The sequence below is a fragment of the Panthera pardus genome, unplaced genomic scaffold (assembly GCF_024362965.1).
Source record: "Panthera pardus isolate Hobbes unplaced genomic scaffold, ASM2436296v1 HiC_scaffold_26, whole genome shotgun sequence".
Lineage (NCBI taxonomy): Eukaryota > Metazoa > Chordata > Mammalia > Carnivora > Felidae > Panthera > Panthera pardus.
In genome coordinates this window covers 16,295,431-16,323,113 of record NW_026526832.1, presented here as the reverse complement: position 1 = coordinate 16,323,113, position 27,683 = coordinate 16,295,431, and the positions used below count along the sequence as shown (strand labels likewise).

Genomic DNA, 27,683 nt, shown 5'->3' with positions numbered 1-27,683 from the left:
AAAGATGAATGGATAAAGAAGATGTGATACACACACACACACGCGCGCGTGCACACACACACACACACACACACACACACACATACACACATACAATGGAATATTACTCGGCAATAAAAAAGAATGAAACCTTGCCATTTGAAATGACATCAACGTAGCTAGAGTATATTATGCTAAGCAAAATAAGTCAGAGAAAGAAAATACCGTATGATTTCACTCATATGTGGAATTTAAAAAGCAAAACAAAGATCATAGGGAAAAAAAGAGAGGCAAACCAAGAAACAGAGGATTAAGGCGTGCACTTGTGATGAGCGCCGGGTGTTGTAGGGAAGTGTTCAATCACTAAATTGTACACCTGAAGCTAATATTATGCTGTGCCAACTAACTGGAATTTAAATTAAAACTTAAAAAGAAAAAAGATGACTGGGAAGATGGCAATGTCCGCAGGCGTCACCAGGTGGGATGGGCACACCAGGACAGTGAAGTGTGACAAGACTGGCAAGTAGTAGTCTCCACCCTGAGTGTGACTCAGAATCACCCGAGACCTTCGCTGCCCTGGAGGCTGCTGGCTGCTGCCTCTCACAGCCTGGATTTAGTAGGTTAACTGGAGGTAGTGTTCAGCATTTACACAGTAACACAGAAGATTCTGAAGCCCTGCCAGGGAAAGGGGGCAGGTTCAGGGAAGCTGAGCAATTTGATTACAGATCTGCAGGGAGAGGGCTGTGAACCAGGCAGTGTGGCTCCATCGTGCTCAGATCTCTCCCCTGCCCCCAGACCACGCATGCAGATAGGGGATTCTTGGTGTCCATGTTCTCTGATTCTGCGAGAGGGGCCCTCTGGAGGGTCTGAAACGTAATTTGTACAGGAGAAAGGTGTGATGGTTAATTTTATAACTTGACTGTGTCAAGAAGTCCCCAGATATTTAGCTAAACATTAGTTCTAAGTATGTCTGTGTTTCCAGATGAGATTAACATTTATTTGAATTGAGTTCAATAAAGCAGATTTCTGATCCCTGTGTGAATAAGCACCATCCAATCCACTGAGGACCTGAATAAAACAAAAGGTAGAGGGAGAATTTGCTCTTTCTCTGCCTGATTGATATGGGTAATATCCTATAGGATATATAGATATATAATAGACACACACACACACACACACACACACACTATTGTTTCTGTTTTTTTGGAGAACCCTAATACAGAAGCCATCAGCAATAGTCATACTAAGTAATCTTCCCAACTTCTGCACTGTGAAGTCCTTTCTCGAGGCAAATTTTGGGACAATCTATGTTATCTTATGGATGCCAGAAGCACATATAATGCAAGAACCCCTGGAATCTTAACAAATACCCTCTGTGAAGTGGTACCAAACCAGGCATTCTCCTGCAATCGCTTCTGGAGGGGTGTCTTCCAATGCAACATCACTTGCTATGTTTTGGAGTGATTCCTGCAATCATTTTGAAGGCTGCTGTTAGATGAGGGAACATCAGGGTCAGCATCTTGGCATTCAGACACAGGCTAAATATATCATTCAGAGGGTGGGCAGAGTTCAGGCTGGGCCAGGTGACAGAGTCACTCCCTTTACTATTTTTGCTAGAGAGCTTTGTTTTATTGGCATCAAAGTTCTTTGGCTCGATGGCATTTGTTTGCTGGCAGGTTTACCTTGTCACCTTCTGTTACCTGTTGCCTTCATAACCTACACTCCTGTGTCTACTTTGTCAACACTTTCCTTTTCTGAAGAACTCATTTGGGACCTAAGGTAAATCATTTCTAGTGAACAATCCTTTCAGAAACTCCACTCTACTTAAAAGGTCAAAGTTGTTACCTGGGTAGGTGATACTTCATTTTGGGATGGCCACAGGCCAGGATCCACAACGGGGCTGGGTTATGAGCTCTGAGCACCCATAAGACAGCATGTTTCAGGCCTACAGCCATTCTTCAGTTGAGAAGCAAAATGATTCTCCCAAAGTATGGGGTCCAAGATGAAATTGCCATCTCTCAATCTGATACACATTGGTGACCCTGCTGTGAAGAATTGTATCTATATTTCTGTGCTGTCCAATATGGTAGCCACAAATCATATGTGGCTACTTTAAATGAGATTAAGGGGTGCCTGGGTGGCTCAGTTGGTTAAGTGTCCAACTCTTGGTTTCAGCTTGGGTCATGATCTTGTTGTTCGTGGGTTCGAGCCCCGCGTCGTGCTCTGTGCTCACAGCATGGAGCCTGCTTGGGATTCTCTCTCTCCCTCTCTCTCTTCCCTTCCCCTGCTTGCTGGTGCGCTCTCTCTCTCTCTCTCTCTCTCTCAAAATAAATAAGTAAGCTTTCAAAAACTTAAAAAAAATAAATAAGATTAAAATTTTGATCCCTCAGTTGCATTGGCCACATTGGAAGTACCAATAGCCACTTATGACTAATGGCTGTTGTACTGAACGGTACCAAAAGAACCTTTCTATCATCACAGAAAGTTCTCCTGGACAATGCTCATCTACTGAACAAAGATAATAATATGATCTACTCACAGGGCTATTATGGTAATTAAATGAAATGTCATATGTAAAGTGCTTAGATTCATACTTATTGCATGTACATACTTGATAAATGGGATTTAGCATTATTTATGGAATTAAAATTCTAAAAGGAAGTCACTTTAGCACCAACTTTCATTCAGGAAATATCAAATAGATACACCACGTACAAGTCTAATTCTTAGCATTGTCTCTTGCTGACATGGGGTGGGGGTTGTAGGCAGTGCAGAGGCTCATGAGGAGTTGGGTCTCCTCAGTGCCATTTGGTCAGTGCAAGGTCACAGGCTGTTGCAGAACCTGACTGACTGCCACTAGGGTGGGGGGGGATGTGAGAGGTGGGGTGGAAATTTCTTAAACAAAGAGAAACTGAACGAAGCAAGATAAGAAGGAGCTTCTACTTCAAAGTTCCAGCAGCAAAATGGATTAGGTTGATTGTTAGAGGGAGAGCAAGAAGGAAGGAGGGAAGGAGAGAGAGGAACGGGGGAGGGGGGGAGAGGGGGAGAGAGGGGGAGGAGGGAGGGAGAGAGGGAGAGAGAAGACATTATGGGACATTAAACAACCTTTCTCTGCCAGGCATAGAAAGCTGAGTTTAGTTGTATGCCAACTCTTAGTCACTCTTAGTGAATCTACCAAGCCCAGGTGAGTATTCAAGGTAGAATGATATCCATGATGGTTTAGCACTTGCTTAGAATATGGAGCTTCCCCATTGTCCTTCCAAGCCTTGAATATGGAGATGGCCTCAGGAGACTTGGTGCCACCTCAGCCATTATACAGGTGAACTTAATTTAAGGAGTGCCATCCATACCTCTGGACAGTGACTGGGCAAGCTCTAGAGTGGGAGGCAACCTTCTGAAAGTGGTGACAGGCAGCAGAACGTGAGAAGAAATTCTCTCCACACTCCTTGTCAGCCTCCCCCTAGGACCTCAAATGGTTTCATCTGACCTACATTTCTCTCTAAATGTGTTTGCTGAAATTAGCTGAGGGCTGATGCTGGCTGGACTGTGAAAACCCATGGATCCAAAAGGACAGCCCCTGAGGCTGCTACCCTATGCCATCCCTCCCAAATTAATTATAGCAACAATAGCTAGTGTTTAGTGTTTGCAATGTGCTAGACTCTAAATATTATCTTCATTTATTCCTTAAAATAATCATGTGACGTACAGGCACAACATTTCATTCTTACCTCATTCTTTTCCTCCTAAAAAATGGAAAGCAGGACACAACACAGAGATTGATTCCTGGTTACCTAGATGAACTAGGAGTCTACTGGTGTACAAAATATTATTTGTAGCAAATAGGAACTCAGAACACAACATGAGCTTACAATGAGGCCTTATGGAGACAATATAGTGTGATAGGAGTACAGGTTTGGAGATAGACTCTAGGGTTCAAATTCCAGCTTTACCATTTTGGGCATGTTACTTAACTCTGTTTCTATTTCTCATCTGTAAAGTGGGATTAATAATAGTACCTCCTTATAACATTACTGTGAGGATTCAATGAGTCAAAGGACCTAAAGTTGGACCTACCATATGGTCAGCACTATGTAAGTGTTGGCCATTCCAACTAGGATTGAACTACACTGGCCATGGCTCCTCGTCCAAGGCTTTTCTCAGGCACAACTATAAGCTGTGGCACTTGAGGATGTCACCATGTGGAAGGGGTGAATTCAGTGGCTTTCTTGTCTACCATTCTACCTGTTAAGCCAGTCAACCTACGGAATCTCAGCTGCACATATGGAGTTTGAAACCCATGTCAGGGGCCTGTAGATAAAGTCATTCCTTCATCCATTCACTCACTTACTCGTTCATTCAAATCCTAACAGAGTACTGTCGGGCACACAATCCCATGTGAAGGAAAGTGCAGCATATGGAGGCTGGACTGTCACCTCGTGCAAGTCACATCCCCTGTCTGAATCTGTTTTCTTCTCTATACAACTGGGAAAGAACAAAGGAGACAAAGTAGAACAGGACACATGGAAAACTCAGGAAAACACTATACAAATGTGGACACTGTGACGAGGGACACAAAGACATTTGTCTCAGCTTTTGGCTGAGGAGAAGAGTGGGAGTAGGACGTATCTTCCTCTATTTCAGGTTCCTGGAAGTATTCTGTGGAAGTCATCTCACTTCTGTTTGCCTCAGTTTCTCCTTGCCCCCAAAAGATAAAATTTGAGATGTTGCTGAAATCAGATAGTAAGAAACTCTGAACCCTTCCTAAATAGAAATGTTATAAATTCTCCAACACTATAAATATGGTCTTGTATCTATTGCTCAGCACCTTGTAAAAAAGAAAAAAAAGAACATTTCTAAAAGAATCTCAGCTTCTAAAAATAACAAGGGGAAAAAATATATAACCCTTCCAAACTTTAAATAGAGTTCTCTGTTCTGCTCCCCTTCGGAGGGGAAGGCCAGAAGAGGATAATTTCTGGGGACTTACTGCCTCTGGCTGGTGAGATGGATCCTAGAAGCCTGAAGCACCACCATCTGATCCTGAGCCCCACCTGCGCCCTGCTCACCCTTCCCTCTCCAAAACTACAAATCTGCCCCCTTGACATCAGAGCAAGAGTCGGTACCTCCAGAGTTTAATGTCTTATTTTATGTTATCAGAAAATATCCTTTTTGTATAGCCTAAACTGGCTTTATTGAAAGTACTCAGGAGAGTGTTTGGCACTTAATCAGTGCTTGGTAACACTTGCTGATATCATAATCATTAGTTTACTAGACATTATCTTATTTTCTCTTGTTCTAGGTTCTGCTGGTTGCTTTTGGAAGCAAGAACAGGAGGATTGGCCTCAGGATCCTTAGAGTGGTCCTTACCTGGATCTTTTTCCCTAATGAGATTATAAGAATGGTCAGTGGGCTGAGAAATATTTCTTGGGAACGAATATAGTTTAGAAAAACCAACAGGGCTCATCTCGCCACAAGGTTGAGTTAGTGACCAACTACTGGCATAGGGATTTGAATGTTTCCCTGAAAGATCTTCCTAATTTGATGTCTAAAATTCTTTTATAAATGATCAAGCCTTTACAAGACTGACAATACATATATAAATGAGAGGGGTGAGGCAATTATTTAAATTCATCCTATTTTATCAGTGACTGACATGATATCTTCCCTTTGACTAAATTCTAACAGGGGAAAAGAAAAAATAAAGACAGTGGTACCTGAAGAGAATAGAGTGATGAAGACTGACAGATGGGCTCAATTGTGGAGATGGAAGAGACCCTAGAGACCAACTACCACAATCTTCATACCCATGGTTTCCCATTTCTCAGATGAGAACACTGAAGCATGCAATCTAGTGATGTGCTCAGTGTGAGAACTGGGTTAGAACCCAGGGGTCCTGGTTGCTGGTACAGGGTCCTTCCATCCTACTGATGATACAACACTATAGCTAAGGGACCAGATAAATTTCATTCTCCTTCCTATTTGGTTTGGGCCACCCTTGAAAACCAAGTCACGTGCCCATCCTTCTTTCAGTAGGAGGTACCATGACAGGCAGTTGAGAGGGTCCAGGAGCTGGGTGTGTTTCTGGGGGGCTCACTCACCTTTGGCCGTCTCCACATCAGGCTGGAGAGGTTTTTTCCCTGGAGCAGCTGCAGACCTATGGAGGAAGTTTCCGCAGGGAAGGTCTCATCCTCAAACAGCAGACCTCTGCTTAGGCAATGATCCCGCAAGAAGTTGAAGTCTTGGCCCTTGAATTTGATGACAGGGGTCTTGGCTAGAGTCTCCTGGTTGTGTGCCATGACTCTCCTTAGAAGATGCCTAAGGCCTTTTCCTTCTGGTAAGAAAGAGAGATATTTTTAGGAATAAGCTGTCAAGTCCTTTGCATCATTAGATGTAAGCCTTGGAAAGGCACTCAGATGTCCTCCCACTACTTTACAAGTGAGGGGACTGAGACCCCGAAATGTTCTGTCCCCAGTGACACATCTAGTTGGTGGGTGATCCCAGACTAGAATCAAAGCATCCTCTTCCCAGTCCAATTTTCAATCCGCTCTACCGAAGAACTACTCAGTATGCTCTTATGTGCATGAGAGACTATGGGGGGTGTTTGTACATTAATGAACATTTATTGAGTGCTGACCTGGTGCCAGGCACTTTTCTGCATGCTGGCAATCCAAAGATAAATACGACATGATCTTTATCCCTTAGGGGCTCATTATCAAGTAGGAAAGACAGATAAGACATTTAAACAGCTAGCTATCATTCAACAGAAAGTGTCTAATTAAAAATGTGTACAAAATCCTGTGGTTATAAAGAGGAGGGGCCATGAGCTCCCAGGAAAAGTCTAGGATGACTCTCCCACAGGCAGTGATATTTGAGCAGGGCCTTGAAGGAAGCAGAATGTGCCAGATGGAGAACTGGTTTTATATATATATCTATATATCTATATATATATATATACACACACACACACATATATACACACACATATATACATACACACACACACACACACACACATATATATATATATATATACACACACACACAAATTATTATCTATATAATTTAGAGTATCAAGTGCACAGAGGCCCAGGAGTTGAATTGGAAAAGTCATGGGTGTTAGAGAGAATGGAGGGGTGGGCAGTCTGGAAGGGTCAGTGGGGGTAGGAGCTGGGGATAGGGAATGTTGGCAGAGAGGGCCAGGAAAGTAGGTTGGAAAGCTGGATTGTGACATGTTTTATGCCCTCTGCAAGCACTGCAGGGACACTGAAAAGGTAGGTCACAATCAGATCTGTGTAAAGGATTGTGGAGTGAGTTAAAGGCCACATGGAGGGGATGGATAAGGACTGTGGCAAGGAAGAGGTTAGGAGGCTGTGCATGTGCTCGTGGGAGGGACAATGTTAAAGCATTAGTAGTGAAAATGATGGAGAAACAGACCCCAGAGTCATTTTATAGGTAGAACCAATAGGATTGCATGATGAATCAAATATGGGGTTAGGGGAAGGGGATGTGTAGTGAGAAAAAGAAAAGGCAAAGTGGTGAACAATCAAATGGGCTTTAAAGTTTGCTTTCTGCTTTCATCACCTACCTACCAGTTCCAGAATTTGGAGTTAGTATTCAAGCCTGCAAACCTCTTTCTCCATCTGTACAGATAAATGATACCAACCTCATAGAGTTTGCTGTGGTATCAAATGAGGTTCAAACTAACATACCAAGCAGAGTGGCTGGCATACATAGGCACACAATAAATGTTGACCTCCCAATTTCCTTAATGATATGTCAAGGAAATCTAGCATTTCTTATTCAGGAAGCCATAGGGGTGTGACTGATGCCAATGACCAAAATGTGTATCACATCCTCCATCTGTGAGGGAAGCTGAGTTGCATCTGAATTCTGAATGCACACTTACTGGCTATGGGACTTGAAAAGTCTCCTTAGCCACTGACGTAGTGCTTTTCAAACTTCTTTGAGCAGGACACGGAAGACCCAAGACCATAAAACCTATGGACCTATCCATTCCTCCTTAACAGCAGAAAAGGAATCAAGTGATGATAAAGAACTAAAGAGGGAAATAAATGAACAATTCATGAAGAATATGAGCTTACATTCAAGATCTTGGATCATACAAAAAAAACCCCACACAAACTCAAAATAACTTAGCAATGTTCTTATAGTTAACATATAATAATAATATGTTGTAAATTATTTAGATAATACAAATTCAGAGGCAGAATATCATCTATAATGTGTCACTGTACATGCATATGCAGAGGGAATTATGCATACAAATGTCTAGCAAATGAGGTAAAAATAATTTATATTTGAACTATTAGGTTGGACAATAGGAAACTTCCATTTTTTTAGGTCAAAATTGTTCAGGGGCCCTGGATGTTTCAGTCGGTTAAGTGTCCAACACTTGATCTCAGCTCAGGTCATGATCTCAAGGTTTGTGAGTTCACGAATTCAAGCCCCAGCCCCACATCGGGCTGTGTGCTGACAGTGTGGTGCTTGCTTGGGATTCTGTCTCTCCCTCTCTGACCTTCCCCCTGCTCTCATGCACGCACACATACTCTCTCTCACTCAAAATAAATAAACTTTTAAAAAGTTGTTAAATATAGTCCATTTCGTATGGTTTCACCTAAGGTAAAAATGTTTTATTTGGTTTAGCCCAATATGTTACATACATTTCTCCAATCAAGTTCTTGGAAAATAACAGGTGAAAATACATCTATATACCTCACCACTCACTATAGGGTTAAGAGGAGAGCCACCACAGATTATATAAAAAGCTGAAATAACAGTAAGGTATCATTCAAGAACAAGAAAACAGTAATAGAGATTGATTGCCAATTCAGGACAAAGGCAATGACACCTGATAATGGAGAGTTGTGAAAATTATGGGTCTTTCAGTTCTGCACATGCTCAGTGACAGTGGAACCAAGACACCATTGCCAAGCCACGTACCTCTCAGTAAAATATTCAATGAGAGTGTATGATAAACTCCAGTATTGAGCTGATTTTAGTTTAGGAAACCCAAATAGTTGCTCTTAATAACATAATTATGGGGCAGCCTTTAATTGCATGTAAAAGTGAGTCGGAAGAATTTGGCTTGACCTCTCCGTCAGAGTCTTGCCAAGGCCTTATGTTTAGGGATCAGTTCCCAGGCCATCAGTAGGGCCCCCACCGCTCACTATTGCATGGTGGACTGGTTAACTTTAGGGATCCCTGTGTAAGCCTTGCTTTCCTCATTTGTGAAATGATGACAATAATGTGCCTGTTACAGAATTGTTTTAAGACTCAGATGAATCTGGGCTTGTCAAGTACTTAGCACTGTGGCTGGTAAACAGAAAGTGGTCAATAAATAGTGGTTATTAGCATGATTATGATGATAATTTTGATTATGAAAGTACTGTGCAGAGAGCCCCACACCTTCAGAGATGAGAACTTGCTCTTATTAATGACATCTAGTCTCAGACGAGCTTGCAGGGGTGATGCATCACACGCAAGTGCTTAGCTTTGCTACTTCTCTGCACCCACTGAGAGCCCAAGAAGGAAAAGAAAGACTCTGGGGGACAGGCGGCAGGCCTGGCTGTCTGCTGGTGGAGGAGGTGGTCCGCTGCTCTGGGAGAGAAGAGAACTTTGATGGGAAAAAAGAGAAAGCAGGCAGGCAGGAGAGAGAGGCTCCCTCCTCCATGCACAGACCTCAGACCTATCAGGTTCACTGTGTTACCCCCTGGGTTGCTTATGGCTTTTCCAGGGGACAGCCTGCTCTCATTTTCTCAAGCAGGAAGGGTCTACAGAACTTGACATTTCACTTTTGTGTGCAGCAGAAAAAGCCAACCAACTCTCTCTCCTACCTGTCATTTTAGGGAGGGATTTTTTGGCTTATTTCTTTTATTTTTCCATCTTGCTTCACTGTGAAAGGTAAATAAAGGCAGAAGACTCAGCTGGCTTAATTTAAAAAAAAGAGAGAGGGAGGGATAGAAGTTCTACCTGCTAGTCAGGATAAAACTTTGTCTTACCTCTGGTTTATCTCTTGAGTCTAGCAAGAAAAATGGCACAGGAGCTGGAAAAATGGCAAAAAGAGTTTATATAAGGTTCTTAATGAGAGAGACTGTGAATTAATGGATTAAGTTCAGAACTAGAGTGAGAAGCAGGCGAGAGATGCAGTTGGTGGCTATAAAACCTGGTCTGCTCCCCTCAGTGTCTATGAAGTAAGTTTCACTCAGTCCCTGTTGTGTCTTCTGCTGAATTGGGTGACTGTGTTAGTCTGTTGAGCATGCAACAAAATCCTGCAGAGTGGGAGCTTAAGCAATAGACATTTATTTCCTCACAATTGTGGAGGCTGAAAGTCTAAGACCACGATGCCAACACAGTCAGGTTCTGGTGAGAACTCTCTTTCTGCCTTATAGACAACCACCTTTTTGATGTGTCCTCACATGACAGAGAGAGAGTGTGCGCTCTCCCTCTTCCTTGTCTTATAAGGCCACAGTCCCATTGGAGTAGGGCCTTCTGCTTATGACTTCATTTAACCTTAATCATCTCCTTAAAGGTTCTATCTCTAGAAATAGTCACAGTGGGGGTTAGGGCTTCAATATATGAATTTGGGGGGAACACAATTCAGTCCATAGCTGTGACTAACCCCAGGCTGTCCCAACAACTCTCTGCCCCTGGGAGCACACTTTAGGCAGTGTGCAAGCAAAGAGGAAAGGGGGCATATCAGAAAATAGGTGAAGGATGCCGGTAAACACAAGTGAAAATGACCCAACAGCACCAAGTGTATAAACATTATTCAATTTCGTGGAAAGACAATAAGGGCTCCTGAATGGCAGAAATGTCTTAGATGATAGTATCTTTGGTCTGCCAGCACCTAGTGCCAGGTCTGGCACATAGTGGGTATTCTATAAAATTCTTGTAAGTGTTGGCAGAATGAATGCCACATATTAGCTATTTTTAAGTGTGTTTGGTGGAGCAGAAGCCTCCACAGAGAACAGATTCGGAGGTCAAATGGTTTGGAAAATATTTCAAGTCCAGTAGTCCTCATGGAGATTCACAAAAGCTTCTTCAAAGAACTGTTCAATAAAAAACAACAATGACAAAAACACTTATTTAAGCTTGCCTTCAGGATTTTATACATACATAACCAGCAAGTCTTTTTTTAAAAAAAGTTTTTACATTTATTCATTTTTGAGAGACAGAGCACAAGCGGGGGAGGGGCAGAGAGAGAGGGAGACACAGAATCCAAAGCAGGCTCCAGGCTTTGAGCTGTCAGCACAGAGCCCGACGCAGGACTTGAACTCACAAACTGCGAGATCATGACCTAAACCGAAGTTGGACACTTAACCAACTGAGCCATCAGGCACCCTGCAAGTCCTTTTGTTGGAAAATTCCTATTAATATATGGGAAAGATGCAAAAAGTTAAATGACTTCAGAAAAAAGAAATAAGCCCCAAAGTTAAATGACTTCAGAAGATTCCAACTCAAGTCCTCATTCTGCCCCTTATTAGCCACAAGATGCTGAGAAAGTTTTCTAAGCACTTAGCACCTCATAGAAGGTGGTCTTGGATGCATAGTCTGAATTTAATTGGGTTGATTCCTGCTTTCTTTTTTAAATCCATGTTCTCCAGAAAATTATAATAGGACACAAAAGAATAAGAACAGAGCCTCAGATGGACATGTGATCCAATACCAAAAGCTGTGACTTATGTGTAATTGGAGGCCCGGGAGGAGAGAATCAAGATAGTAGAGTAGAAAAAGTTTTTTGTAGAAATGGTCAAACTCTTCCCCAGTTTGGAGACAAACTTTTGAATCCAAGAAGCTTGAAAAGTCAAGAAAACCAGGACTAGACACATCATAATCAAGCTGTTGGAAACCAAAGATAAAAAATGTTTGAAAGAGCTAGAGAAAAATGACACATGAAATTGAAGGGAATAATGATGCAAAGGACTCCAGATTTGTCACAAGAAGCCATGGAGGATGGAAAACAGTGGAATAACTTTAAAGTTGCTGAAAGAAAGAGATGTTAACACAGAATTCTGTGTCCAGTGAAAATACATATCAGGAATCATAGTGAAATAAAGAGATTTCAGATGAACAAAAACTAAGGGAATTAATCATCCAAAGACAATGCTCCAGAAGGAATGATGAAGGAAGTTCTTCAATTTAATAGGCAATAATAACAGGGAAAACTGAATTTTCAAGAATGGTATATGGTAAATATATGAGTAAATATGCAAGACTGTTTTTTTCCTCTTATTCTTTAAAATACATATATGTGTTTAAAGCAAAAATTAAAACATTGTCTGGAGATGCTTCAAAGTATTTGGATATCATTCATATGACTGTAACATAAGGAACAGTAGAAGGGAAGTAAAGCTAGCCACATGGCTGCAAGTGTTCTATTTTACATGAAGTGGTGCAATAGAATCAGGAAGATTGAGTAAGTGTATTATAATCCCTATATAACCACTAAGAAAATAATAAAAAGAGATATAGCACCCCCCCCAAAAGACAAAAGATGTGATACTAAAACATGCATATTCAAGTAATCAAAAAAAAAAATCAATAAAGAGGGAACAGTGGATAACATACAAAAAATAGACATAAATCCAAGTATATCAATAATTACATGTTAACTTTAGTTAAAAGGCAGAGATTCACAAAGGAGATAAAAAAGCAAAACTCAGCTATATGCTGCCTGTGAGACACACTTTAAATAAAAAGACCAGATAATTTGACAGTAAATGGATGAAAAGAATTATGCCATAAAAACAGTAAGCAGCTCTTTCCCATCTTGCAAGATGGCGGGCGAAAAAGCTGAGAAGCCGGATGCTAAGGAGAAGAAACCTGAAGCCAAGAAGGCTGATGCTGGTGGCAAGGTTAAGAAGGGTAACCTCAAGGCTAAAACGCCAAAGAAGGGGAAGACCCACTGCAGCCGAAACCCTGTCCTAGTCAGAGGAATTGGCAGATATTGCCGATCGGCTATGTATTCGAGAAAGGCCATGTACAAGAGGAAGTATTCAGCAGCTAAATCCAGGATTGAAAAGAAAAAGAAGGAGAAGGTTCTTGCTACTGTCACAAAACCAGTTGGTGGTGACAAGAATGGTGGTACCCGAGTGGTTAAACTTCGCAAAAGGCCTAGGTATTATCCTACTGAAGATGTGCCTCGGAAGCTGTTGAGCCACGGCAAAAAACCTTTTAGTCAGCATGTGAGGAAACTGCGAGCTAGCATCACTCCTGGGACCATTTTGATCATCCTCACTGGGCGCCACAGAGGCAAGAGAGTGGGTTTCCTGAAGCAACTGAGCAGTGGCTTGCTACTTGTGACTGGACCTCTGTCCCTTAATCGAGTTCCTCTGTGTAGAACACACCAGAAATTTGTCATTGCCACCTCCACCAAAATTGATATCAGCAATGTGAAAATCCCCAAACACCTCACTGATGCTTACTTTAAGAAGAAGAAGCTGCGTAAGCCCAGACACCAGGAAGGTGAGATCTTTGACACGGAGAAAGAGAAATATGAGATTACAGAGCAGCGCAAGTTTGATCAGAAAGCTGTGGACTCGCAAATTCTGCCAAAAATCAAAGCCGTTCCTCAGCTTCAGGGCTACCTCCGCTCTGTGTTTGCTCTCACGAATGGAGTTTACCCTCACAAATTGGTGTTCTAAATTTCTTACAAAGAACCTAATTAAATAACAGATCCATCTCAAAAAAAACAAAAAAAAAACCAAAAAAAAAAACCAAAAAAAACCCCAGTAAGCATAAGAAGGCTGAGGTGCATATTAATAGATTTACCAAACAGACTTCATAGTAAACAGTATTGCCAGGGATGAAGTGGGGCATTTAATATTGGCAAAAATTGATCAGGAAGAAATAAAATCATTAATGTGTAGGCACCTAATAATACAACCAGAAAATACATGAACCAAAACTTAACAGAATTAAAGTGAGAAATAAATAATTCCACAATGATAGTAGAATTTAGCACTCATAGTTTAGCAACTAATAGGGCAACTAAACAAAAATTTTAAAAATCAGTGAAAACATAAAAGATCTGGATGACACTGTTAATCGCTTTGATTTTATTGGCACATACCACTGTACTACATCTAAAAATGCAGAGTATACATTCTTTTCAAATATATGAAATGTATTCACCAAAACAGAAGATACACGGGGCCATAAAACCATGTATTTCCAAGGAGTGAATTACACAGAATATTCTCTAACCATGACACAATTAAAATTTTAAGTTAGTACTAATAAGATAGTTAGGAAACCCCAAATACCTGGAATTAAACACACTTCTAAATAATTTATGAGTCCAAGATGATATCATGATGGCAATAAGAAAACCCACAGACGTAGAAGGAAGTAAGTAATACAGACAAGAGCACAAATTCATAAAAGAGAAAAACAGTAGAGAAAATTAGCAAAGTGAAACTTTTCCTTTGAGAAGACCAACAAAATAAATAAATCCAGAATCAAGTTGAGGACAAAAGAGTGGGAAGACAAGTCACCAATATCATCATTGATAAAGGGTTTATCATCATAAATCCAATAAATATTAAAGAGTTCATAAGAGGCTACTACTACGAAGAAACTAATGTGAAAAAATTTGCTGTGATGTGAAATGGATGAATTTCTTGAAAATTACAAGGTATCAAAGTTGACCCAAGAAGAAACAAAATTTGAATAACCCTATATCTAACCAAGAAATTGAATTTGTTAACAAAAGCTTCCCCCAGAGAAATTCCCAGACCCAGATGGTTTCACTGGTGAATTCTCTTACACTTTCCAGGTCAAAATAGCACCCATCTTGCACAAAGTTCTTCAGAAATTAGAGACGGTGAAACACTGCTGAACTTACTTTATCAGGTCAACAGGAGACTAATAACAAAGCCTCGCCAAAGAATCCACACCCCCCAAAAAAATTATGGATCACTATCCCTCATAAACAGAGACGGCAAAGATCCTTCACAAAATTTCATCAAATCAAATCCAACAATGTAAAAAAGAAAAGAGAAAGAATAGTACATCAAGGCTGAGCGAGATTTATTTCAGGAATGTAAGGTTGGTTTCATGCTAAAAAAAAATCATTGTAATTAACCATATTAAAAAGCTAAAAAGAAAACAAATAATTAAAATTATTTGACAAAATTCAACATATATTTATGATAAAAAACTCTCAAAGGAGAGTTACCTAGAAAAAGTAAAAACATTCTCAGACTAATGAAGGGCATCTATAAAAATCTACAGCTAAAATCATAGTGACAGAAGAGTATTTTTCCCAATTATGATCATAGTTAAGGCAAGAATGCCATTGTCACGTTTTTTCTTTCTTTCTTTTAAAAATTTTAAAGTTTATTTGTTTATTTTGAGAGAGAAAGTGCAAGCAGGGGAGGGGCAACGAGAAAGAGAAGGAGAGAAAGAGAAAATCCTGAGCAGGCTCCTCACTGCTAGCACAGATCCCGAAGAGAGGCTCGAGTCCCCTAACCATGAGATCATGACCTGAGCCAAAGCCAGAAGCCCAACCAACTGAGCCACCCAGGTGCCCCTGCCACCACTTTTTTTTTTTTTTTTTTTTTTTTTAGCATTCATAATAACCATTTTTACTTAACACTGTATTGGAGGTCCTAGCCAGCTCGTTAAGAAAAGGAAAAAAAAAAAATCAGGAGGAAAAATGGTCCTTATTTGATATTTTGATTGTAGAAAATTCTAGGAAATCTACAAAATAACTAACAGAATTAATGATTGAATTTAGCAAGATACAAGGTTAATATAAAAAAATTAGTTATTATATTCTAGCAGTAGGCAATAGGAAAACAATAGCATTCTATTAAAAATACTTGGAAAAATATCTAACTAAAGACATCCAAGCTGTCTGCATCAAAAACTATAAATCATTGCTGAGAAAAATTAAAGAAGACCTAAATAAATGGGGAGATGTATTAGGTTCATTAATTGGAAGCCTCAGTATTGCCAAGATGGCAATTCTCTCCAAATGTATCTACAGATTCAATACAATCCCAACTGAAATTGTAGAATGCTTTTTTATTAAAGAAATGGATAAGCTTACTCTAAAATTTACACTTAAATTCAAAGGACCTAGAATAACCAAAGAATTTTTTTTTAAAGAAATATTTTTTTTAAAGAAAGTTAGCCAACCCACCTTCAGCTGGCAAAAAGATAATTAGATAGACCAATGGTGCAGAGTGGAGAATCCAGAAACAGACCACAACATAAATCGTCAATTATTTTTTTGACAAAGTTTCCAATTTTCCAAAGTTTCCAAAGATTAAATGGACATAGAAACACCTTTAAAAAAAAATGATGCTGGATCAATTGGATATCCATATGGGAATCAAAGTAATCACAAACATAAAGATAAAACTTAAAATTATAACACTTTTGGGGTGCCTGGGTGGCGCAGTCAGTTAAGTGCTTGACTCTTGATCTCTGCTCAGGTCGTGATCTCACTATTCATGATTTCGAACCGGGCCTTGGGCTCTGCTCTGCAGGTGCGGAGCCTGCTTGGGATTCTGTATCATTCTCTGTGCCCCTTCCCAGCGTGTGTGTGTGTGTGTGTGTGTGTGTGTGTGTGTGCACGCACGCTCATGCTCTCTCTCTCAAAACGAATAAACAAAAAAAATTTTCAAATTGCATTAGAAGAAAACAGAACACTTGCATAGAGGAAGACACAGGAAAAATGTTTGCAAACTTAAGGGTTGGAAAATATGTCAGTGACAGACCACGAAAAGATGAGCCTTACAAGAAAAAAAAAAAAAAATGCATCAGTTAGACTTTATCCAAAGCGTGAAAGACACCATTAAGAAAACAAAAATGCAAACCACAGGCTAAGAAAAAATATGTGTGACATACGTATCAGGCAAATGACTCATAACCCAGAATATACAAAGAACTCTTTTAAATCAGTAAGAGGAAAAGAACCCTTTAAAAATGGTCAAAAATCCAAACATTTTCCCAAAAAACAAAAATAGGCAATTACCGACATGAAAAAATGCTTTACACCTTAAGTCATCAAGGATATGCAAATTATTACTACAATGAGATAGACACCACACACTCATTACAAAGGCTAAAATTTCAAACGCTGACCATCCTATGTGTCCGTAGGGAGAGCAAACAACGGAAACGTTCGCACGCTATTGGTTCGTATGTGACACGGTAGGACCACTGAGTGGAATTTATGGGTTTGTCTGTGCATATATTCAACCTCACTGAATATACCACATTATTTTCCAAGGTTGTACCAATTTATAATGTCACCAGTAATGTAAAAGAGTTCCCATCACTCAGTCTCCTCACTAGCACTCGTTTTTGGCAAATGTCTTATTTGTACCCATCTGATGGGAGTAAAATGCCAACTCCTTGCAGTCTTAATTTCTGTTTCCCTGCTTACTGGTGAGACTGAGCATCTTTCAATATGTTTATTCTTCATTCACATTCCCTCTTATGTGAAATGAATATTCATATCTTATGCCCATTTGTCGACTGCGTTGTCTTTTTCTTCGTGATTTGTAGGAATTCTTTATTTACTTTGGATAGTCATCTTTTCTTGGTCACATGTGTTGCAAATATCTTCTCCCAGTTGGTGGCTTATCTTTTTACTTCCTTTACTGTGTCTTTTGATGAACACAGATACTCTTCACTTTATACAAATATAAATGTGTTACGACTATTTGCTTAGAAATTTAATTTTTATAAATTGAGCCAAATGTTAATACTTATGGGAACTTAATATAAGAAACTTTGGGAGAGAGTCTCTCTTTTAAAACAGGAAGTTTAGGGGTGCTTGGGTGGCTCAGTTGGTTGAGCAACTGACTTCGGTTCAGGTCATGATCTCAGGGTTTGTGAATTAGAGTCCTGCGTTGGGCTCTGTGCTGACAGCTCAGAGCCTGGAGCCTGCTTCATACTCCGTGTCTCCCCCTTTCTCTGCCCCTCCCATGGTCATACACTGTTTCTCTCTCAATAATAAATGTTAAAAAAAATAAAACAGGAAGTTTATTTGCAATTAACACATTCATTCCCCTAAAGCATGGATTTAAATTAAAAAAAAAATTTAAATATTTTATTTATTCTTGAGAGAGAAACAGAGACAGAGACAGAGCACGAGCAAGGGAGAGGCAGAGAGAGGGAGACACAGAATACGAAGCAGGCTCCAGGCTCTGAGCTGTCAGCACAGAGCCCGAAGTGGGGCCTGAATGCACGAACTGGGAGATCACGACCTGAGCTAAAGTCGGATGCTCAGCCGACTGAGCCACCCAGGCGCCCCTAAATTTTTTTGTATAATTCTATAATAATATGTTTAAAAAATACAATATTCACAGCAACATTCTGAAATGGACTTGCAAAGAAACACTTTGACTACTTAGGAAATGATGCTCAGGTTTCTAGAAGCAAAGATCACCTTATCAAAACCAATTACATAACTTTCCCTCTTTTTCTTTTTTCCCTTCCAAAAATAAAGTTCCTTCTTTAGAGGAACAGAAGAATGCCACATACGTGTGGTCATGTGAGTTGAGATATAGAGAGAACACACCTTGATATTTTTTGAAAAGTATTTGATAAAATTTCTTTCTTCCCTGTATTTATATAAGGTGGCAAAAACAAACTCGACTGAAAGACTGGGTTGGTTGTATCCTGTAGTATTGTACGGTCCAGAAATACAGTGTAGTATAGCACAGGAGAGTATGCAGAAGTCACAATTTGAGGCAGAAATTATGGATGAATAATTCTGGATTATCTCAAAATCATTGTACTGTGATAATCACAGAACTCTGTCCCTTGTCCTGTCCTGTTTAACATTTGTATCTTAATCCTGGATGAAGATGTTGGCATGAAAATGAAGATACTTTTCAACTTTTCCATCATTTTAATGATATAAAGGAAGAACAATTATCCAAGCAGATGGCAGATTTAAAATTCTAAAGGACCTCCAAGCTGAGAACATGGAAGTTACCCAGGGAAACTGCAAATCTGTCTTCTCATTTAAAAGTTAACTGTGCAAGTAAATAGTGAGTGGGATTTGCCTTGGCTCAGTTTCATTTTGAAAAGATTTTGTACGGCTTACTTGGCTTCCTATTGTGAATGAGGCAATGTGGTGAAAGACGTGCCCGCCCTGAGCTGCTGCCACAGCAGGAAGGCACTGCTGTAGACACCATGGGAGCTTCTGGTCCTGTACAAAGTTGCTCTTGACCTGTGGTGGACATCCAGTCCACTGTGTTCAGTTCCGGGGGTGGGGGTTACATTTCAAGCAGCACAGCAATGGTGTACCCTTAATGGTAGCCAAAGCAGGGTGTTAGGGTAGCTAGCACAGGGCACCTGGCCAGAAGAGAGCCCTTTGCTTGCAGTCAGGGTTTCCCAGTTCAGTTATACCTGCCTGGAAAAGACAGGGATTTTTTTCTAATGGCACAAGAATGCCATCACCTAAACACACAAGGAACCTAGAGATCACTTCCTGGGAAGTGGGAGATCTAGATGTGTTCACTGGGAGAAAGACAGACCGAGGGACTTACAGGGACTGTCAGACCCAGCCCAGAAGTTCTGTTCCCAGCCCTCCAGAATAATCCTGGTCTGAGAGAGCACAGATTCAGCCACCCCTGGTCCCACAAAAATCAAGCTCCCTGTTGCTGTTTGTTCGACGTCACCAGGGTTATGTTCCTATTCAGAAAACTGGGTTTTGCCTTGACCTTTTAAAAATAAAAAAAAAAAAAAGACCCATGAGATGGTGGTCAAGAGCATGTGGAATCAGCTTAAAACTTGAAACTTTAGTTTGACTTCAGATATCGCTTAGTGACTGAGTGATCTTGATCAATGTTCTTACTATCTGAGCCTCCTTTACTTACAAATAAAATGGGCTGGAGGTGGTGGTAATAAAACCAGCCTCAGAGCATGAGGTAGGTATTAAATACCAACATTCTTTTAAAAAAAATTTTTTTTAATGTTTATTTTTGAGAGAGAGAGACAGAGTGCGAGCAGGGGAGGGGCAGAAAGAGAAGACACAGAATCTGAAGCAGACCCCAGGCTCTGAGCTGTCAGCACAGAGCCCGATGTAGGGCTGGAACTCACGAACTGTGAGATCATGCCCTGAGCCGAAGTTGGACACTCAACTGACTGAGCCACCCAGATGCCCCAAATACCATCATTCTTATTAAGGGCTCTGTGTGGGAAGTAAGAGCTGTGTGGTAGGTCTCCTGATGATCACGCTGTCAGGATCTCCTCAGGTGCCCACTACCCTATCCATGAACCTGAGCCCTGTAACAGGCGATGGGCAGCCCAGGCATTAGCCAGTTGCCTCCTGGACACCCAACAGTAGTTTTCTCCGGGTCCCCAGAGTGGTGCCCAATAGCCTAGCACATGTGGCTAATGAGCACTTGAAATATAGCAAGTGCAACTAAGGAACTGAATTTTAAATTTTATTTTATTTTAATTAACTTACATCTAAATTTAAAGATCTACACTGGCTAGTGGCTGCCTTGGTGAACAGTGCCGAAGAAAAGATCTGTGAATGGCATGGATGACCATGTGCGCTCTCCAGTGGCGATAGTCAAGCTGAGATCGGATAAACTTAAAAGCAGGGGGGCGGGGTGGTGCAGAAGAATCCTTGCATTGGACAGATCCTTTCAAGAACTTTGACCTGCAGGGGTTCTCTCAACTGCTTTTCCTCAACATCCAAGTTTTGCCACCAAATCATCCAGTCACTTTCCGCCAGCACCTCTGCAGGCTTTACAGTGACAGGTGCAGGGCTTGCCTCCAGGAGGAGCTTAGCATGTCCCAGCAACAAAGGGTGATTGGGTGATTCCGTGTGCGTTTTGTTTTCAATCAGCTAAGAAACGGGAAGCCCCGAGTTCAATTGTTCCCTGCCCGGGAGTGATGCACACAGCTCTCTCCTGGCTGGTGTTTTTCAGAACAATGGAAATAAATCTGATGTAATGTAGCGGAACACGACAAGGGATGGTTTTCCCCTTAACAAATACTCGTTTGAAATGGTGCCCAAACCCTGCACGAGGAGCGATCTATTTCCCACAACAGTGTTCCAGCAAAACCCATTACTAATTCCACAACTCAAATTAAAACTAACAGAGCTTGAAGGCTGGGGCTGACACTCTCTCTGCTGACAAGGAGCAAGAAGAAGGGTGGGGGAAGGGGCCCTGTGCACTCGCGTGTGTATGTGTTTAATTACACTGTTTAACACATTGAGAATAATTTAGCCACCCGAGTGGAGAAAATAAGGCACTTAACTGCTCTCTGGCGGAAAAAAGCCCCGTGCAAACCACTTTCAGCTCTATGACACCTAGGTAGGCACACTTCAGGGCTTTGGAGAGAGAGCAGGGTGAAAGGAGGGAGAGGTAGATAGACTATGCCAGATGAAGGGGGAGAGAGAAGGGGGAGAAGGAGAGGGAGAGAAGAGGCAGGGAGAAACCGAGGGGAAGAGAAGGAGGGGGAGGGGAGGAGTAGAGAGAAAAGGAAAATTTTGTGCATATACAAATCAGCTGGGAGTAGGGAAGGCCCAGGACTATTTCTCAAGGAGACCTAGTAGGAGGTAGTGTGAAGGTGAAAGTGAACATAAATTATAGGTTTTAAAAAGATACTTAACACCCACACCAGTGCTTCTGCTGGGTCACTTCCTGACTTCAGAATCATCTGAGTTTCCTTGCCTTTGTGGCCTGAAAGCCGCGAGTGGGGTGTGTGGCCCCTGGAAAGGCAGCCTCAGAAGAAGACTATGTGGGCTCCCTATGCAGGAGAAACTGAGGCTTAAGACCAAGGAAGAGAAGTTTGACCTGCATTGGGAGGAGATTCCTATCCAGCTGCCAGCTTCAAGGCTGGCAACCGGGCCCGCAAGCAGAGTATGTCACTGTCCCCACCAAGGGGCATCTTTTCTGTTTCATTAGGGCTGAGAGGTGTCTGAGGTCATTACCCACCAAGGGCCACAGGAGCCAGAGAAACGCAAGAAGGTTCTAGCATGGCTGTAGATTTAGAAAGCTCCCAGACCTGGAACAGTTACCAGAGAAGAAAGTGCTCGAACTCTCCATTGTCTTCCAGGAGCTCTGGGTTCAGCATCAGGGCTGACCGACCACCAAGGAGAGCACAGTCTGGCGAGGAAGAGGGGGAGAGAGACAGCACCAAAACAGCTCTGTGGTCCATAGAGGTGTAGCCCCATCCTCTTTGCTCCCTGGTGCCCTCAACATGTAGACCCAGCCTCTTCTGACACCCAGGGTCTCACAGGCTCAGAGACCTCAGCTGCTGGGTCCCTCTCCCACCCTCCCACCCCCACCACCAGGAGCTTCTGTGGGGTAACAAAACGACTGCTGGCCAGGCAGAAGGGAGTTTGTGCCGCTCTGCTGAGGCTGTGAGCTGTGGGCAAGCTGTCCCCTCCTCTTGCCTTTGGAACACTCAAAAGGCTGGACTTCCTTTTAGGTGCTTTTCAACTGTTATGTTGTGTGTTTCTGGAACAGAAAACGTGGGTTCCCTAAATGATATTGGTGGGCAGACAATGAAATCGGAACCCACTGAATATATTATCCCTTTCTGTTAATTTGGGTTTGTCATGTGTGAACATAAAAAAAGAAACTTGCCTTTGCATAAAAAGATACTCCTTCCCATCCCCCAAGTTCTCTGATACGTGTCATTTAATCACAAAACAAGCCTAGAAAATTCCCTAGTGGACTGGCCATATATTCTGAGGACAAGGCAGAGCATTCCTTCTGGGTTCTCTATGTGCCCCCAGAAACACGATGTCATGTTTGGTATGATCTTGGGATTTCTGGGTGTGGATTTTTTTTTTCCACCCATAAAGAGAAGATACTTTCTACTTAGCTAATTCCAGCTCCTTCTTAAGCAAATTAGGGGGTTTTAGGACACTGGGGACTGTCATGTATCAAATTATAATCTGGGTCTTTAAGAGGTGCAATTTCTTCTTTTTTTTTTTTAACATTTTATTTATTTTTGAGACAGGGAGAGACAAAGCATGAATAGGGGAGGGTCGGAGAGAGGGAGACACAGAATCTGAAACAGGCTCCAGGCTCTGAGCTGTCAGCACAAAGCCCGACGCGGGGCTCGAACTCACAGACCGTGAGATCATGACCTGAGCTGAAGTCGGCCACTTAACCGACTGAGCCACCCAGGCCCCACCCCCCCCACTTTTTTTTTTTTTTTTAAAGCATCTGAATTTGTTCTTCAGCAGATTACAAACACAGTGGTTTGAAATCACACGCATTTGTTATCTCACAATCCTGTAGGTTCAGAAGCCTGGAATTATGTGCATGGGTTCTGGGCTCAGAATCTCACAAGCCTGAAATCCAGGCGTCAGCCTGCTGTGTTCTCATCTAATGTTCAGGCTCCTCTTCCAAGCTGACCACAGTTACCGGCAGAATTCATGTGCTGATGGTTGTGGGACTGAAGTCCCTGTTTCCTTGCTGGCTCTCAGAAACCATGAAGAGCTATTTCTGACCCATCCCCCTACCCAGGGAGCCCAACCCCCACAGGGCTTACCTCCCAGAGGCGTGAACCAGAAAGGGTGTGCCAAGGACTGCGCACACTGGGGTTAGGGACTTTTCTCTTTTTTTTTAAGGTTCTTTGGAAATTGGTTCTACATTTAGATAATCAATGTATTCTTAAATGATTTCCTCTTGGCCTATCTTGAAGCAGAGGAGGACAAAGAGAAGGAAATGGATGGGAAGGAGACAAAGTGAGAGGAGAGGGGGGCAGGGATATAGAAAGACAGAGACAGCAGGTGGGTGGGGGCGGAGATCCTAAGGGAGAAGGGGAGTGCAAGAAAGGACAGAACCTACTACTTAAAGTCCTTCTCATGCCAGCCCAGCATCCCGGGTTCCTGAAATGGAGCCCACGCATCCTGACCATTTTTTCCCCCTCAGATGCAAATAAAACAGATGTAGTAGTGGACACTCCCAAGGGAGTGCTCTGAAGTCCCCTCCTGCAACAACAGGCCCATAGAGCAAGTTCCGGGGCACTGCCTCTGGCCACCGCACAGGGATGCCAGCAGCTGGACCTCAGGCGTCCCAGTGCACGTCTGGCATTCCTGGGCATCTCAGGCCCATGGAGGAGGCCACAGGAGCGATGGGCCAGAGCTCTGGACTGGGAGCCTACTGCTGGCTCCACCAGTGGCCGCTCCCCACTGTGTGGGGGGGGGGGGTGGCAGGGGTGGGGAGATAGGGTCAGTAGCACCAGCAGCCAAGCACCCTAAGGGAGAGACTCCCTTTTCCAATCAGCTCCAGGACGTATGACAATGGTGTGTCCCAAGCTGCTTGCTCTGAGACTTTTCTGAAACCAGGGTTCCGCCCAGGTGGATGGGGTCACACTTGTGGGGTTGGGGACAGGGCATGGACCAGTGGGAGAGGAAAAGTCTTTTGAAGGGCACCTGAGTGGTTTAGTCGTTAAGCACCCAACCCGATTTTGGCTCAGGTCATGATCTCACTGTTCATGAAATCGAGCCTGATGCGGGACTCAGCACTGACAGCCCAGAGCCTGTTTGGGATTCTCTTTCTCTCTCTCTCTCAATAAATAAACATTAAAAAAAAGTTTTTCAAAAAGAGCTCCTGAATTAAGTATGTCAAAGAGCACCACAAAAGAAAATGAACTTAGAACTTGCATGTGTATAAATGTGTGTGCAAAGGTGAGTGAAGCTGAGAAAAGCAGGTCGCAGGGAGTTCCCATACACCTTCCTTTATTCTTTCTCACCCTGCCCTTAAAAATTGCAAGAAGGTGGCCAGAGCATTAGAGGGGGGTTGGGGTAGGAAGGGGAGACAAGGAGGAAGAGGAGCAGAGGGTCGAGGCAGGCCTTCGAGGCCCTGAAGGGAGGGGAAAGGCAGGTGGGAGAGGGACTGTGCCTGCAGAGCCTCAGCTTGGGTTGGGCGGTCGATGCCTGAGCAGGGTGGGAGTGGGGGGTGGGCGGGTAGCAGATACTGCCTCAGGAAGCCTCAGCCTCCCTCCCCCTGCCTAGGCAGGCTGGCAGCCGTGTGCCAGAACAGGCAAGGCCCCAAGGGAGCCATGGGGAGGCCTGTGCTCATCTGGAGAAAGTGACATGGTCACAGGAAGAAAGGAGGGTTTGCGGACAGTGTCAGAGGGAGACAGGGCGCTGGATCAGAACAGGCTGGGAATTAAAGGAATGTGCCCTCGGTGGGCAGTGGTGGGCTGTGGCTGGCAGTCCAGCGTCCTAGAAGCCAGCCCACCCTGAATGCCTCTGAATTTCTCCCCCAGGCAACTTTAGTACCTGAAAGGAGGCTGGGGATCTTGGAGATGGGGCATAATGACATAGCTCAGCCGGCTGGCAGTCACTTCTGGGTGAGGACTGGACTGGGGGACAAGACTTGATGTTTGGCGAGGAGAACCGAGCAAACATTCCTAGGACCCCTCCTACCTCCAGCACTGATCCAGATGTGGGTCACTGGCCGCATCTCCTAGAGGCCGATGTGTGGTCACTTCCGATGGAGACACAACCCTAGGGGCTGTGGTCCACAGGCCGTGATGGAGTCTGGCTCCTTCTCTGAGCTGCGTGAGGTCCTGGTCAGGCCTGATCTACAGGTATGGGAGGCGGGCACAGCAGAGCTGATCCAGCCAGTGATCAGAGGCAGAGTACTGCCCGAGGGACCATCATTTCAGCATAAAATTAACCAAAGGTCCTGGCCAGTCTCAGTTTTAAAGGTCCCTTGTGGCTGTTTTGGCAGCGTAAGGATGTTAACCCCAGAGTCCAGGGACTCCGAGGGAGCCCATCTTGGGTCACTACCTCAGGACAAGACACTTTTTGCATCTGCCATACCCAGCAGGGGGGAGGCAGTGGGATCAGCCTTCACTTCCTCACCCCTCCACCGGCTCTTAAAGACCACCATTTGTTTATTAGCTAAATAGATGGTCTCTGAGCAGGAGGAGAGGATCTTCAGCTGCCTTTCGGCGGGGAGCATCACAGTTCAGGAGGGCCTGCCAGGCCCCTTAGGGATCACCTTGTTAACTATCTTAGTTATTAAAATAAGGAAATAGGGTTCGGCCAAGCTTTCCTGGTTGTTTATTGGGAGAACTAGCTTTGCAGACTGGCCAGCAGATGTGGCCTACCGTGATATTACAGAATTTTTTATTCCAAATGGTTCCTGCAAAGCAAACAGCAGTGCATGGTAGTGAAGTAGTCCCCTGAGAATTCGGGGATGAAGACAGAAGCAAGACTCAACCCAGGGTGGCCTGGGCCCCAAGCAGTGCTTCCAACCAGGCTCTGGGTTTGGAAAGTGCAGGCTTACTCAGCTTAACCAGTTTCCCTGTTTTGTCCCCAGTCAGAGCCTTTTATATGCAAATCTGAATCAGGACTCTCCTGGGAAGGAGGGATCAGAGACACAAACAGATTATATTTGTAGATTATGTTCCCATCACCCAATGTGCTAAGTATTGAGTCCTCCCACAGGTGTCACGCACAAAAACACAGTTTAGGTCCAGCTGGATACAGGTGGGGCAATGCGAGAGAATGTGCTCAATGGCTATCCAGATAATGCCACCTGGGGGTCAGCCAAGTTCTGTTTCTTTCCCAGGACAAACAGGGCAGTTGGCAGGTTATAACCCAACTAGAACTCCAGAGGGAGAATGTCTGCGTTTACTCTGGTTAGCTTGGGTTCAAGCATAACAGCTAGAACTCAGTCTCCCTAAGAAGAGAATCACATCTCAAAGATGACCCAACCTTAGCAGCCACAGAGGCACAGGCAGGGACTGTGAAGCAGCTGTTGGGGTAGAAGGAACCACCTGAATCTCTGAAGTGATCAGTCTTGTGGTTAACCCAGATTTTTCAACTTTGTTCTTGTAATTATTAAGCTAGAGCATTTGAAAACAAAAGGCAAGGTCTGGGCCCCATTCCTTCCTTCTGCAAATATTAAACATGTGCTATGTGTCAGAAGTTGAACATGGGTGGAAAAGGTGATGGGATTCCTCCCATCAGAGTATCCCTTAATGTCAACATTGCCCTTGCGCACAAAAGCAAAGATCCTGTCATTGTAGGAAATATGCAAAGCTGAGATGATCTTCTCTTAGGGAGTCAACTCATCCCTTGCCCTAGTTTTCCTTAAAGCTTAACCTTGGACCATTTGCTCTAGTGGGAGGCTCAGCATCTGCAAATTAAGACGCTCTCTGGGGAAATTCATATGCTCACTCAGGTTTGGACCACCACCTTGGTCCAAAGCCCCGGGAGGTCACCAATCACACCCTACCTACCTGTTTCCTAGATGAGCGCATCTGATGTCAGCAGTATTCCAGGTCAGGACTGGCTCAGCAGCAGCAGCTTTGTGGGATGGAGAGTGGCAGAGGAGGGTGGCAGGTGAGTCAGCCCTGTGGCAGAGTCCCAGAGTTCCGGGTTCTTCCCTCAGGCTCTTCCTTATATGCGCTCACCAGGTAGTGCCCCACCTTAGTTAAACAATGTCTCCTGAACCAAGCCTCAGGGCCTCCTGGAGGGAGGACAGTGAGTTTAACTGCAAAGTCTTCCAGATACTTCTTGGCCCAAGCTGACTGTCTCCTCCCAATCCTGGCTCACTTCCTGGAGCCCCCAGCTGAAGGTACAATTTCTTGGCTGCTGGATTGTGTTTCTCTCATTGTTTCCAGATATTTCAGTTTCCTTGTTTCACTATGGGAATCAAATGGGTGTTTCTACAGAAACCCCCTTGAAGCACAGAGGAAGTGCTGAGAAGAAGCTCCAGGAAGCA

The 27,683-nt window shown here is 43.2% G+C and overlaps 2 protein-coding genes across 3 annotated transcripts in view; one reads left to right on the top strand and one right to left on the bottom strand.

Annotated features, from left to right (window-relative positions):
* The window catches only part of CAPN13 (calpain 13), an 82,953-nt gene extending 55,491 nt beyond the window's left edge, over positions 1-27,462 (bottom strand). The window contains exons 1-3 of one of the 2 annotated variants that reach the window (XM_019448248.2): positions 27,199-27,462; positions 9,996-10,039; positions 6,075-6,307 (exon numbers count right to left, since the gene is read on the bottom strand). In XM_019448248.2, the coding sequence (XP_019303793.2) occupies positions 6,075-6,272 (198 nt within the window). In that variant the 5' untranslated portion in view covers positions 6,273-6,307; positions 9,996-10,039; positions 27,199-27,462. The remainder of the gene's footprint in view (positions 1-6,074; positions 6,308-9,995; positions 10,040-27,198) is intronic. The other variant, XM_019448240.2, reaches the window with a different exon arrangement.
* On the top strand, positions 12,758-13,670 carry LOC109266342 (60S ribosomal protein L6-like). Its single transcript, XM_053891033.1, has one exon. The coding sequence runs from the start codon at positions 12,774-12,776 to the stop codon at positions 13,638-13,640; it is 867 nt and encodes a 288-aa protein (XP_053747008.1). The 5' UTR covers positions 12,758-12,773; the 3' UTR covers positions 13,641-13,670.
* Positions 27,463-27,683: the final 221 nt, after the last annotated feature.

What these genes read in the sequence shown, in the direction of transcription:
- LOC109266342 (XM_053891033.1), top strand. Translation starts at nt 12,774, where the DNA reads ATGGCGGGCGAAAAAGCTGAGAAGCCGGATGCTAAGGAGAAGAAACCT.